The 15,662-nt window shown below is 46.6% G+C and overlaps 1 protein-coding gene across 1 annotated transcript in view; it reads right to left on the bottom strand.

Annotated features, from left to right (window-relative positions):
• The window catches only part of LOC144817969 (UDP-glucuronosyltransferase 3A1-like), an 858,629-nt gene that overhangs the window by 523,493 nt on the left and 319,474 nt on the right, over window positions 1-15,662 (bottom strand). The window contains exon 4 of the mRNA XM_078674945.1: window positions 8,189-8,723. Within this exon, the coding sequence (XP_078531071.1) occupies window positions 8,189-8,723 (535 nt within the window). The remainder of the gene's footprint in view (window positions 1-8,188; window positions 8,724-15,662) is intronic.

Genomic DNA, 15,662 nt, shown 5'->3' with positions numbered 1-15,662 from the left:
CTACAAACAAGCCTGCCGGAAACTAGAGAAGAAATGGCACAGCAAACAAACTCTGGACAACCACGCAGCGCACAAGGACACCATCCACAACCACCACCACCTCATCAGGGCCGCCAAGAGAACCTCGTTCAAAGACCGCCTCGACAACAATGCACACAATAGCAAGGAGCTCTTCAACATTGTGAAGGAACTCTCCAACCCCAGCTCCAACACCAACAACATCCCGCAGTCACAAGCCCTGTGCGACTCCCTCACCACCTTCTTCCACCGCAAGATAGCAGACATCCACGACAGCTTCAACAACCAACAGACAGCAACACAACAGACCCGCTGCACACGATCGACCACAACCCCCTGCTAGCTCCGTAAGATCCCTTCCCGCACCACGTCTTCAACAAAGCAAGCAGCTCCATCGCACCCCACCTGCGCAATGTCATCAATCTCTCCCTCGAGACCGCGACCTTCCCAGAGAGCTGGAAACATGCAGAGAAAAAACCCAAGGCTGACCCTAGAGACCTCAAGAACTTCTGGGCCATCTCTCTGCTCCCCTTCCCGGCCAAGGTCATCGAGAAAATCGTCAACAGACAGCTAACCCGTTACCTCGAAGAAAACAGAACCTTAGACCCTTCCCTGTCAGGGTTCCGCAGCAACCACAGCACCAAGACCGCCCTCATCGCTGCCACCGACGTCATCAGGACCCTGCTGGACAACGGCGAGACCGCAGCACTAATCCTCCTAGACCTCTCCGCCGCCTTCGACACAGTCTGCCACTGCACACTACGTGAACGCCTCCATGCCGCAGGGATCCGAGGCAAGGCACTGGATTGGACCACCTCCTTCCACTCCGGCAGAACCTAGAGCGTCCGTCTCCCGCTATTCCGGTCCGAAGCCTCCAAGATCATCTGCGGCATACCCCAGGGATCCTCCCTCAGCCCGACACTGTTCAACTTTACATTGACCCGCTCGCACACGTCGCCCGACAGCACAACCTCAACATAATTTCCTACGGCGACAACACTCAACTGATCCTCTCCCTCACCAAAGACCCCATCACCGCCAAAGCCAACCTCCATGAATGAATGAAGGCCGTCGCCGACTGGATGAAGACCAGCCAACCAACCCTTCAGCCTGGGACGACTCCTGGTGGCCGACGTCTCCGGGAGCAGCCCCGACACCCACCGACCATGCACGCAACCTGGGAATCATCCTCGACTTAACGCTCTCAATGACCAAGCAGGTCAACGCCGTCTCCTCCTCCTGCTTCAACACCTTCTGCATGCTCTGCAAGATCTACAGATGGATCCCGACAGATACAAGAAAGCCTGTCACCCAGGCCCTCGTCAGCAGCAGACTCGCCTACGGAAATTCCCTCTACGCGGGAGCCCCGCCAAAGCTCATCAAACGACAACAACGCATCCAAAACGCCTCGGCACGATTGAACCTCAACATACCATGCCACGGCCACATCACCCCCCACCTGAGGGACCTGCACTGGCTTCCCGTCAGCAAGAGGATATCCTTCAAGCTCCTTATCCACGCACACAAGGCACTCCACAAGACCGGCTCGGCCTACCTCAACAGACGGCTCTCCTTCTACATCCCCAACCACCAACTACGATCCGCCGACCTCTCACTCGCCACCGTCCCACGCATCCGAAGAACAACCGCCAGCGGGAGATCCTTCTCCCACCTTGCCACCAAGACATGGAACACCCTCCCACTGAGCCTACGAAAGACCCAAGACCTGCTGACCTTTAGGAGGATGCTCAAGACCTGGCTGTTCGATCAGTAGCGCCCCCCTTCCCAGCGCCTTGAGACCCTCATGGGTATGTAGTGCGACTCACAAATGACTGATTGATTGATTGATTGATGACATATAAGAAAATATCCAATAACATGCCTGACCCCCCTTCCTGAGGCTATGAGAATGCTGGCAGGAAAACATAGGTGAGCTTGAGGAGGAAAGATGACAGGAGGCACTGGCCTTCCCCAGAGAACATCCACCAAATGTATCTTTCCCGCGCCCGTCCTCACCTGTGCCCAGCTTCAGGAACCCTGGCCGTCCTCCCACCCTCCGCAAACCCACCATGACCCTCCGTGCTCTAAACTCCTTCTGCCATTCAGCACACTCCTAATGCATAGCACCACAAAACACTGAGGGAGCGTTTGTCTACCCCTCCTGCAAGTTCTCATTTACTCTCCCATGCTCCTGCTCGGAGCAGCTCAATTCCACTGTCACTGTGGCCTGCTCTGAAAGCATCCAATACTCATACCAACACTCACCAGCCGCATACCAATCAACACTCAACACACTGCACTCTTATCCATGCTCCTTAAACTCTCTCATTCTCCAAACAGGCCACAGAAACCTGGGGCCTGCTTCACAAGCACACATTGTACGCACACACCAGACCTGCTTTTGCTCACAGAAAACCTGGCTGAACCCTACATCAGCACACAACATTACCCCAGCCATCCCTTTTGGCTACAGAATTTCCAGGCAGGACAGACAGCAAAATCCTGGAGATATAATTGCCATCATCCTGAAGGATGTCATCCGCTGCATCTCTACCACAGTTGTATCTCTCAGCAACATGAAACACCTTTTATTTAAACTTCACATCACAGCCAACTTCGCCCTGAATGGCAACCTCATCTACAAACCATAAGGACCATGCACAAGCTTCACCAATACTATATCAGATTTCGTTGCATCCCTCATCATAGACTCCGGCAAAATCCTCTGAGATATGAACTTCCACCTTGAAGACACCATTGACCCAAACTCACCAGCTCTATTTGAAGACCTTGTGTCACTCTGCTGGACACCTCTTAGACCCGATCTTCACCTTCTTCAACAACATCTTGGTCAGCAAGCCCACACCAGTCACCTAGGCAGACCACACCATCAACAGTTTCAGCATTCCTGCCACACACAACCTTCAATCGAACACAGCCAGACCAACCTGCCAAAACTAAAACAACATCTCATAGAAAGACTTAACTACAGCACTCACAACACACAGGCCAGAGCACACAGCATAAACCTACCTGAATCCATCAACAACTTCAACAACTGAATCACTATCTGCACTGACACCCTGTTTCCCCTTAAGCCCAGTAAAACCACACGATTCAGACTACAAGCCAGCTAGAACACTGATCGTATTATTTATCATCATAGGCCTGCTTATGTTAACAAAAATACTGCATCTTAGAGCACGTCGTTAAAATAAACATTTTAAACTTTTCTGTGTCTCTATTTACTCACATTGTGGACTGGTATGAGAATGACAAACGAAAGAGTGTTCTTGATTCCCACCATTCCTGAGAGTAACCTAAGTCGCATGTTCTGGGATGTCTAATCATTGGTAGCCTCGCTATAGGACGGAGAGCTAATGAGACACTGATGCTTGTCGGTTAGGGGGTTCTAGGTACTGACGTGAGTTTTTTGGTACTCCACAATTCACTGAGGTCCTGGGTCTCGGTGCACAGTTCTGTGTAAGAGCAGAATCCCCGCAATAGCATGTTACTCAAGGCAGTGGGGAAGATTGCGGAAATGTAGCTTGTTACATCCCTCCCTGTAAGCGTGAGCGGAGTGGGGTGTGAATAAAAAGCACGTAGCTCTGGGCGTGGTTCTCTTCCGGATTGGCCAACATGTCTGCCAGGGCGGCGCCTCTCCCCCGCCATGAGGCCGACGCTGTGAGCTGTATTGCCTGTGATCCTGTGTGCCTGCTGCACCACGGGCTGCTGATCCCCAAACCCATCTTGCCCACCCCTGCGCACCCAGGACTCACTGCTCACCTTCTAACACAGGCATGTGTCAAAGAGGGCCGACCATGTGCCGGTGCAAGCTCCAACCCTGAGGCCCGCAACCTTGGCAGCCTCCTCAGACCATCGCTGGTCTCTGCAACACAGGCCCCCAGCACTCCTTACTCGTTGACGTACTCCACCGCTGCCTGCCACCTACACTACGGTCAAGTAGGTCACACATTTGGAACTGAGTCTTGATATCTTGATGGCCGAGTTCATATGTTCATGGGACGTTTGATATTACTGTAGTCCTTTGATGTGGTGCCACCAACTCTGTGCATAGCATTCTAACCGCACATGTCTGTGGTCCCTCACTGACTACTGCCTTCGGCCCACACTGCGGTCCAGTAGGTCACACATAATGAACTGAGTCTTGATTTCTCAATGGCTGAGTTCATATCATTGTACGCAAGGAGAGGAGTAAGAGGATAAAGCGTTTCAGTCCGGAGGAAAAAGGAACATCGTTGCGGAGGTGATCGAACACTACCAACAACTGCTCTGGTGTCACTAACTCTGTGCATCGCGAGCTAACAACACGCAGCTGTGGGCCCCTGCTGACTGCGGTCGAGTAGGTCACACATTTGGAACGGAGTCTTGATTTATTTATGGCAGAGTTTATATCATCGCAGACTGCATACCCTTTCAGCTCTGGTGCCACAAAGTCTGTGACCCGACATTCATGGACACTCTCTTGTTGAACATTGGTGACATCTGAGTCTATGGCCTGGGGGTTGTCTTCATCATCATGTACTGACTTGGTGGTAAAAATGAGGCTGTAGCATTCCACTCCTCCATTTGCCTATTTCTGCTGGCTTCTGCCCTCTGCATCATGCCCTGGAAGGACACCTTCCACTGTCCCCCGCAACCCTCCGCGACATTCACCTTCAACATCGACCCACTCAGCTCACTTGGCCCTACCTCAGTGCACCGCAAGTCACCGTCCCGTGGCGGTGTGGCTGTGCCGTCCGCTGTACATCCGAAGCCACTAACTTTGTGCAGCTCAAGTCATGGACCCTTGCTGTTTGAACTTTGAACTTCTGATTGTCTGATCACTGTTGTAGTTGTTGCCAGCACCAAACAGCCCCTAAGGGGTGTCTTATGCTCACCCCACACACATCCAGCACAGGCGTCACTGGACATGTGACCCTGGCAATAAAAGGGGCCGGGCGCACATGCCCGTAGCCAGTCCCACAAACTATCTAAGTGTGTCTGTGTGGTCATTATGTATGCCTGAGGGCCCCGGGCCCCACCACATTACATTGTGCTGTGTGCAGCGGACGCAACCATGTCACTTCAGGCAGTGGGGTAGACCTGGGCCTTGTAGCTGTGTTTTACACCCCTGTTCGCATAAGCGGACTGGATTTGCATATTAAAATTCAGGGTAAGGGTGTGGTTAATCAACCCGGAGCTCAGGGTGAGGTTAAGTTTAGGCCTTGCCAAGGGAGTAACTAATGTGTGTGTCTCTGTTGTAGTGTCAGCGCCACCTGCCCCTCAATGGACAATGTCCCGGAGTGCGGGCTCGGCTGAAGGGAAAAATGAGGGAGCGCAAGTCCGCTCGGGGTCAGGGATTATACATGCTAAATGTTGTGTGTGTCACTATTACCGCAGCATAAGCCAAAGGTCTACCCTCAACTGCATGGTGAGCTCAGCCAGCCGTGAACTCTACATCTGTGTCCCACCTATCCTTACCATAGGCCTACACACAAGTGGCCGCCCACCTTCAGCGCACAACATCACTGTGTCGTTGTCAGGCTTCTGGACACGCGCAAACAGGCATGACAATGGTGTACCATAGGAGTGCAAATGATGCAACTACGCTACGCACAATTGTAAATAGGCCCGGGGGGATGGAGGAGCAGCAATGAGGCTACGTAATACACATTGGTGCAGCACATTTGCTACAAGAAGTACATGTCAAACAGGAATCACAAAGTCACATATATCACACATCAATGTACCAGTGAGCCTGACGACCCATCATGTAGAACGAACTATTGACTCATGTCTCTCTGCACTATCACAGTTGATTGTTGAAATCAAAAGGAAGTCCGAACTTCTAGCGTAGATTTGTTAGATTCTTTATTAAGTTGTTACATCAATAAATGAAGAAACCCCACCAGGAGCAGCCACCTTGCTGCTCAGCCCATACCCAACTGACACTCACAGACATCCACCAGTTCATCCATCCAACATGCCACACCACACTCATTCTGGCTGAGCAGCAGGTAAACGTAAGTTAAAAAGTGATCAAGACTATGCACCCTGCGCTTGGATGGTGATACCTCTCCGAGCCCCAAACACACAGGTCCAGAGGCAATACAATGCGGCCCACAAATGCACCAGGGGCATCGTGGAACACACATTTGGCGTGTTGAAGTCCCCTTTCAGGTGCCTGGACATCAAAGGTGGAAGGCTCCTGTACAGCCCAGACATTTTGTGCAAGATGATCGTTGTATGTTGTGTGCTGCACAACATATGTGTATGAACCAATGCCCCATGGATACAAGTGCCAGATGCACTGGACGATGATGAGGAAGATGAGGCAGGTGGACCACATCCCACTACAGCCGCAGCAGGAATAGCCCGTAGGAACACCATCATTGAAAATTCCTTCACATGAGCACGTCACACTGTGACAGTCTTTAGCAATCATGGGACAGCACAAAATGACCACAGACACAGCATGCTTCCAAGACACATTCCCTGAGTGCATGTCACTCATCTGTACAAGCACATCACTCACACAAGTGTAAGTGCGCCATGTAGTGCTAACAATGTCATAATTTGATAATAGATGGTGTGTGTGTCACCTCTGTACAGAGAGGCTGTTTAGGGTGTCACATATTCAAAATGCCAGTTCTGTGTGTCACAGATAGTATGGTATCCCACTCTTCAGTGTTTCACATGTGTCCCAAATCTTTACATATAGGCTGTCATTTGTGACCTATAAGTGACAACAGGGCTTCTTTTGGGGTCAAATATGTACCACCATAATGCAGGGATGCACCCTGTGACTCAATTTCCACAACATGAGCAACATGTACATAAGGGGGAGTCACTTTGTTAGAATACTATAGCTGTTTTAGATCCTGATAGATTTGACTAATCATGACATTTTTGGCGAGACACCTGGTGTAGACGAGAATGCTGTAAACTTTCCGTAATTGGTAGCCGTTTGAGACTCATAATAATGATTTTAGACCAAAGTGTGGTGTTGTGCAGGGACTATCATGGAGGTCCGACACTATTAATCTGTGTTATCCTAAATTGGTTGTAAACATGGGAACTATGCCATGTACTTTTGTGTCCATATATTGCTTTACGAAGTCTGGCTCACTGTAATCTGAAATCAATAAAAATAAAAAAAATAAAAATAAAAAGGGGGCGTCACTGCCCCAACATTTGTTCATGCTTTCATACTTGATTGATCAGAGACATGAAATGTCTGTTTGCAGTAGGTGTTGATTGTCCCTCTGCAGTGTGAAGGAGAGATGCGGTTTCACAGTGAGTTCCATGTATGTTTCCGCTTTGGCGCAGTTTACATGCAGACTGCATGTCAATGTACATTGTGACCGTTTGTGAGGCGATGACTATTTGATGCAGGACAATGAACATCTGTTCTACATCACGGATGCGGGGTTGTACTCGTACATTGTCATCTCACTGTTTTTGTTCTCCGCTTTTATGGTGCATTTTCCCGCATGACGCTTGGGAATAGCAGGCCTGTTGCTGGTTACGCGGATTTTTGTATCGCAGCTTGGGACATATCCGCTTTTTTCGTGTTTCGCATTTTTGCGGCATCGCGTTGATTTTAACGCGGTCATTTGACGCATTATCGTGAGACGATCACATGGTACCGAGGTGTTGAGAATACAATGTTAACACAGCGTTATTTTCCCGCGATGGACCGCGGTGTGAAGAGCTGCGTTAAGCTAATTTTGCGATAATTATCACACGTTCTCGAGAATATCCCCCTAAGTGTGCTACAAATACCCCCAACAACATGGTCTGCATAGTGCCAAGGACGCCTAGAGATCAATTCACAAAGTGCACGTTGTACAGCCCATACACGAATATGGAAATAAGCATTTTTGTATTTAAGTATTGCAGGCTATATCATGACCGCTGTCATGACCTCTGAGCAATTGGCTGTTAATACAACTTTGATATTTAGGGATAAAGATTAATTAATAATTTTGAGTGTTTCAATAAGCTAACTCCCAGAAATTACTATATATAAATCTGAAAAAAGAAGGGGCATTATAATGCATATTTTCTGTAATATGAAATGTAATTCATGACTAATATTTTTGTTTGTATTGCTGCTGACTTTCACAAGGAAAGGGATATAGTAAAACATATGCAGATGACTCACCTGAGAAACTGGCTTTGCTGGCTTTGCCAGTATCCCTCCAACATAAATTATGTTGGGTAAAAGAGGACGTGCAAATTCAAAGGAAAAGTCTGTGTTATAGATCCAGAGTTCCGTTTTTTGGTAAAGTTTAGAAAAAACTGGTCTGACTCCTTCTTGGAAATGATTTTCAATGACTTTGTCAAAAATTCCATGTATTTGATGATCGACTATTTTTGTAAGAACATACGTGAAGATGTTCTTCATGCGCTCCCAGAAGTCCATGCGATCTGTTAATTGAGAAGTGTAAACTGGAACATAAGAAAGGGGACTAGGGATGCCAATTTTTAGGGCATCCATACAGAATGTAGGAAAGACAGAAACAAAAGGCAATCCCAGTTTTTCTACAAACAGGAAACAGCAAGGGTTAAAGCTGTTAACTATTACAATATCATACTTCTCAGTCTGTAGGGAGTTGAAGATTTCTGATTGGTTCAACAGAATGTTGCACTGGCTTGCATAGTGACTCATAATTCCCAGAATATCACTCTGAACAAATCTAGGAGGAATAAAAATAAAGAAATATGTAACATGCATTCTCAATCTTATAAGCTTTAACCTAACATGCATATACAATATACTTTTCGATAAAAGCAACTTTAAAATTCTGTTTAGTTATTTTTACAGTGTCCACTTAAACCTGGTGTTCAGTGGAATGCTTTACTATGCAAAGAGATTTACAGCGTCCATACATATGCCTATGACATGATCAGAATTTTGGTGCCAATGCAGCACACATGGAGCCAGATGTACGATGCTTTTTAGTGTGCGCAAACGGGTCTTAGACCTGTTTGTGCATGCTAAAAGCATGGGCCCATGTACAAACAGTATTTTGTGACTCGCTATTAGCAAGGGGCAGTTCTCTTCCTAATAGCAACCGCAAAGCTATGTACCAATGTCTTATAACCGCAATTGCGGTCGCAAAACACTCGCAAATTAACACCTACTTCAAGTAGGTTTTAATGAATTCGCAAATGGGAAGGGGACCCCTTCCCCTTTGCAAATGCATGTAATATTATTTTTAAGGGCATGCAGTGTTATCTGGGACCACTGCCTGCCCTTAGGAAATTAAACAAAAAACGTTCTTTTTTTTGTTTAATGCACCCCCTTTTGCTTCAGGGAAAATGGACTTCATTTAATAAAAAAATAGCTGCTTTATTTAAAAGCTGTCCCAGACATGATGGTCTGCTGAGCCCAGCAGGCCACCATCCCTGGGAGGGCCTGTCATTCCCAATGGCCTCGCAAATTGCGAGAGGCTCATCAATATTCATGAGCCCCGCAATTTGCGACCCCATTGGGAATCGCACCCAGTGTTAAACACACTGTTGTATATGCCAAATAGTGCTTCGCAAATTGCGAGTCGCAATTTGCGAGGCACTATTGGGCAGGTCGTACATCTGGCGCAGGGGTCTTTACAGGGCAATCAAGGAATATGTAGAATCGGGGTCTATGGGCAGTCAGGAAGTTCAGAGACAGTCCAGAGACAGTAGGCGGCTTAGTAGGGAAGGTTTAGAGGAGCAGTTGGGTGGCTGGGTGAATGTAATGCTCTAATACCTCCATTAAATACTTAGAACCTCAAAGTACAGTGCAGATAATGTTGCAGTTGAATACCTATTACAATGAAATTATGACATATTCAAGAAGTAACAGCTTCTAAATGGTTTGCTGCATGGGCCTCGACATACACTGATATCTTTGAAAATAAACCAAGGTACTCCTTTACTCGCAGGGAGACAGCAAGCATTGCGATCTAAAAACTACGTAATGCTCACTACCATACGCCAATACTGTAAGAACAACATGCTAATTATTCCATTCAATAGAGTATCCCAAAGTGTACTTAGCCAGGTTTCCTTGTATGGTAACATTTACCCCACTCAGGTAGTCTTGGAACTAATCTGCGCAGGACCCACATTTCTTTTCAAGTATATGTATTAAAGACGTGATTCTTTAACATGTCTCCAGAATATGCAATTATGCCCTGATCCTCCTCAAATTCTCGGTAACATTTAACACAGTATCACACCACACCCTAATCAAAAGCATGCACAACATCGGAATCTGAGGAAACGCCCGTAAGTGGAGTGCCTGATTCCTCACAAATAGAACTCAGAAAATCTGCCTCCCGCAGTACACCTCTGAAAATAATACCTATACCTGCAGCGTCCTTCATGGTTCATCCCGCAGCCCCATTATGTTCATCACCTACATGACTCAGTTGGCTAATGTCGTAAGATCACATAGTCTAAACATCATATCCTACACCTACACAACCAGCTCATCCTCTCACTATCAGAAGACCCCTCCGCCATGCTGACAAACTTCCAAAGGAGCATGACGAACATGGCCGAATGGATGAAAAACTGCCTACAACTCAACACAGACAAGACATAAGGGCTGATCTTTGGAAACACCTTCCCATGGAATGAAGCCTGTTAGTCCCCCGAAAAAGGTCCCTTACCAACTCTGACAGACAAGGCCCACAAACTTGGCATCATCCTGGACAGTAAGCTCACCATGAAAAAACAGCTCAATGCAGTTTCATCCATCTGCTTCCTCACCCTCCGCATGCTCCACAAGATTTTCAAGTGGCTCCCCATCAGAACTCGATGCACAGTCTCACAAGCTATTGTCACCAGGTGAATGGACCATTGCAATGCACTCTACGCAGCAATCACCACACACCTCTTCAAGAGACAACAGGTCAAAAAGAATGTGGCGGCCAGACTCATCCTAGACCTCCCCAAGCAGACCCAAATTACCCTCACCTGAAGAAGCTTCACTGGCTCCCCATTCAGAAGGGATGCCAGTTCAAGATAATGATCCACACCGTCAAAGCCCTCCACAACCAAGGGCCAGAGTACATCAACCACCAACTGAATTTCCACCTTCACTCCACCTGCAATCCAGCTACCTCTGCCTCGCCCACGCCCCACATCCGTAGCAGCAACAGTGCAGGAGGCTCCTTCTCCAGCCTTGCAGGAAAGTCTTTGAACAACCTACCACTTCACCTTTAGACTTCATCTTCTCTGCTGGGATTCAGGAAAGGACTCATCTGTGCCCCCTGTTGCAATACTCTCAGTGCCTGGATACCACAGTTGAGTGCCATGCTTTACAAATCCAGATTGATTGATTGATTTCAGGAATTTGCTCTTGCTCCTAGAGCTTAGAACAATACCGGCCGGAAACAGAAAACAGCAGAGTAAACAAACCTCCCCTTTTTTCAAGTAAATGTTCTCATTTCTAGAGTGTGAATGAGTCCTCCCCTTACAGCAAAGACTAATTCTCCTTGAAAACACTCAGACAATAATCCTCATTTAATATAGCGCCACTCTACAAAATGCATTAAAAACCTCAAACACTTCCTATGACCATCCCTTCACATCAAAATGGATCCAAGTCACTTGGCACGCAAATTGGTTATGGGATAAAGACCCTTTAATCAGTCCGATGCTTTCAATGAGGGGTTCAGACTTTAATCACTACTTCCATCCCTCTCCAAGATACAATCATTCTGTCTAAATGTTTGCCACTGTAAAGCATGTACCTTAACTCAGAGTGCCATAATTACCTATCAGCTGTCTGAAGAAAACTCACTTCAGGATGTGTAAATGGCAATACTGCTAAAACGAACTTCTGCAGCCATGCAATGCTTCTCCCTGCTCGCCTCAGATGACACAATCCAAGTTCATCTACAGGGAGTCGTCTATCCCCTCCTTTTTCTCTTTACAGCCTTCAATAAGATGTTATTTACCTCCAAACTCAGGATTTAACGATCTTCCTTTAAGTCAAAAGACAAACTTTAGAAGCTACTTACGTTAACTTCTTTTTTCCTACTTACTACTGAAATTTCTGAACACAATTCTTCCCCTCATAACCTACTTTTATCCATCAGATCACAATGCACAGCCCTTTACCTGGAGCTTTCTCCATGGCTATGTGGAGATACCAGGCAACTTAAACGCATGTTTATGGAGATGATGTAATTTCCCTGTGCATCAATCGGAACCTAATCAGTCTGCTTAAGTACATGCCCTATTTCAGATAGTATTTAAGATAGTAACAATTACCAGGCTATTACTGGGATGCCAGAATCAACAACTCCACTGGTTTCATTATGGAAATGGAGAGCTCTCAAATGATTTAACTCTTTTATTATAATTTTTAATGTTGATTACTGCCTTGCACTATGCTGTTTCCTTCCCATTCTTCCCACTAGACTCAGATAAAAGACCAGACGATTCAATTTCATTGGATAGCCTCTCTTCCTTTTATGAACCACTTCAGTGCTAAAGATGGACGCATCATTAGCACAACCTCTCCGGTGCTAAGTTTGTGTCCTGCTCGTCCTAGCACTTAAAGGCTAAGAAGATGTACTTTTCATTTTTTTAGTTAGTAGGATATGTTTTTTTTTATTTTTTAAATGAAGATCAGCGCCAAGGCATGTTGACATCATTAAGCTGGTGTTTGGACAAAATATTGAGTTTTAACCCATTCGGTGGTTATGACGGAGTGGTTCCGGGGAAAAAACTCATGGGACAGCCCTTGCAAAACCAGGTTAGTTTGTGATAGGTAATTTTGATGTCTCCTCAATAGGTTTTAGGCCCTTGCCTGTCGCGGGTCTTTGACCCACCCACGCAAGTGAGGTACCATTTTATGATGGTGGGAGGAAATGTATGGATCCACGCAGATTCCAGACCTTTCCCACGCAGAAATTTTGAGAAAAAAGTTACTTTTTCAATGAAATTTGAGGTTTGCAGGGGATGCTGGATAGGAGAATGTTGGGGGACCCAAGCAAGCCATACCTCGCTAGACTCCCCCGGGTGTCTAGTTTCCAGAAATGTGTAGGTTTGGTAGGTTTCCCTTGATGGCCGCCGAGCCCCAGGCCAAAAACTCATAGGACCCCCCTTTGCAAAACCAGGTTGGTTTGTGATAGGTAATTTTGATTTCGCCTCAATAGGTATTGGGCCCTTGTCTGTCGCGGGTACTTGACCCACCCACACACGTAAGTAACCATTTTTCTTGAAAGACTTTGGGGAACGCGGGGTTGGTGGAATTCAGTGAATCCACACAGATTCCAGAACTTTCCACCACAGAAATTTGAGAAAAAGGTGATTTTTTCAGCACAATTTAAGGTTTGCAGGTGATTCTGGGTAGGAGAATGTTGGGTGACCCAAGCAAGCCATATCTCGCTGGACATCCCCGGGTGTCTAGTTTCTAGAAACGTATGGGTTTGGTAGGTTTCCCTAGATGGCCGCCGAGCCCAGGGCCAAAAACTCATGGGACCCCACTTGCAAAACCGGGTTGGTTTGTGATAGGTAATTTTGATGTCGTCTCAATAGGTTTTGGGTCCTTGCCTGTCGCAGGTACTTGACTCACCCATGCAAGTAAGGTACCATTTTTCTCAAAAGACTTTGGGGAATGCAGGGTGGGTGGAATTTTGTGGATCCACACAGATTCCAGAACTTTCCACCACAGAAATGTGAGGAAGATGTGTTTTTTGGACAATTTTTAATGTTTGCAAAGGATTCTGGGTAACAGAATCTAGTGAGAGTCAGTCAAGTTACCCCATCCTGGATTCCCTGGGTTTCTAGTTTTAATAAATGTATAGGTTTGCTAGGTTTCCCTAGGTGCCAGCAGAGCTACGATTCAAAAACTACAGCTAGGCACTTTGAAAAAAAGGGTAATTATTCACAGTGAAAATGTGGTGTGTCCACGTTGCGTTTTGGGCCGTTTCCTGTCGCAGGCACTAGGCCTACCCACACAAGTGAGGTACCATTTTTCTTGAAAGACTTTGAAGAATACAGGGTGGGTGGAATTTTGTGGATCCACACAGATTTCATATCTTTCCACAACAGAAATATGAGAAAGATGTGTTTTTTTGGCCAATTCTTTATGTTTGCAAGGGATTCTGGGTAACAGAACCTAGTGAGAGCCAGTCAAGTTACCCCATCCTGGATTCTCCTGGGTGTCTAGTTTTCAAAAATGTATATGTTTGCTAGGTTTCCCTAGGTGCTGGCAGAGCTAGGTTTCAAAATCTACAGCTAGGCACTTTGCAAAAAAAGGGTCATTTTTCACTGTGAAAATGTGGTGTGTCCATGTTTCGTTATGAGCCATGTCCTGTCGCGGGCACTAGGTCTACCCCCACAAGTGAGGTACCATTTTTTCTCGGAAGACTTTGTGAAACACGGGGTGGGTGGAATTTTGTGGATCCACGCAGATTCCAGCACTGTCCACCACAGAAATGTGAGGAAAATGTGTTTTTTGTGACAAATGTTTAGGTTTGCCAGAGATTCTGGGTAACAGAACCTGGTGAGAGACAGTCAAGTCACCCTATCCTGGATTCCCCTGGGTGTCTATATTTGAAAAATGTATAGATTTTCCTGGTTTCCCTAGGTGACGGCAGAGCTAGGATTAAAAAACTAAAGCTAGTCACTTTGCAAAAAAAGGGTCATTTTTCACTGTGAAAATGGGGTGTGTCCACGTTGCGTTTTGGGCCGTTTTCTGTCACGGGCACTAGGCCTACCCACACAAGTGAGGTACCATTTTTCTCAGAAGACGTTTGGAAACACGGGGTGGGTGGAATTGTGTCGATCTACACAGATTCCAGAACTTTCCAGCACAAAAATGTGGGGAAAATGTGTGGTTTTTTTTTACAATTATTTAGGTTTGCAAGGGATTCTGGGTAACATAACCTGGTGAGAGCCAGTCAAGTCACCCCATCCTGGATTCCCTGGGTGTCTAGTTGTAATAAATGTTTAGGTTTGCTAGGTTTCCCTAGGTGCCGGCAGAGCTATGATTCAAAAACTACGGCTAGGCACTTTGTAAAAAAGGGTAAGTATTCACAGTGAAAATGTGGTGTGTCCATGTTGCGTTTTGGGCCGTTTCCTGTTGCAGGCACTAGGACTACCCACACAAGTGAGGGACCTTTCTTCTTGGAAGACTTTGGGGAACGCGGGGTGGGTGGAATCTTCTGAACCCACTCAGATTCCAGAACTTTCCACCACAGAAATATGAGACAAATGTGTTTTGTTTGACAATTTTTTAGGTTTGCAAGGGATCCTGGGTAACAGAACCTGGGGAACGACAGTCAAGTCACCCCATCCTGGATTCCCCTGGGTGTCTAGTTTTCAAAATTGTATATGTTTGCTAGGTTTCCCTAGGTGTCGGCAGAGCTAGGTTTCAAAATCTGCAGCTAGGCACTTTGCCAAAAAAGGGTCATTTTTCACTGTGAAGATGTGGTGTATCCACATTGCGTTTTTGGCCGTTTCCTGTCAAGGGCGCTAGGCCTACCCACACAAGTGAGGTACCATTATTCTCTGAAGACTTTGTGGAACGCGGGGTGGGTTGAATGTTGTGGATCCATGCAGATTCCAGAACTTTCCACCACAGAAATGTTAGGAAAATGTGTTTTTTTGTGACCAATGTTTAGGTTTGC

The sequence above is a fragment of the Lissotriton helveticus genome, chromosome 2_1 (assembly GCF_964261635.1).
Source record: "Lissotriton helveticus chromosome 2_1, aLisHel1.1, whole genome shotgun sequence".
Lineage (NCBI taxonomy): Eukaryota > Metazoa > Chordata > Amphibia > Caudata > Salamandridae > Lissotriton > Lissotriton helveticus.
This window is presented reverse-complemented; position numbering and strand designations above follow the sequence as displayed.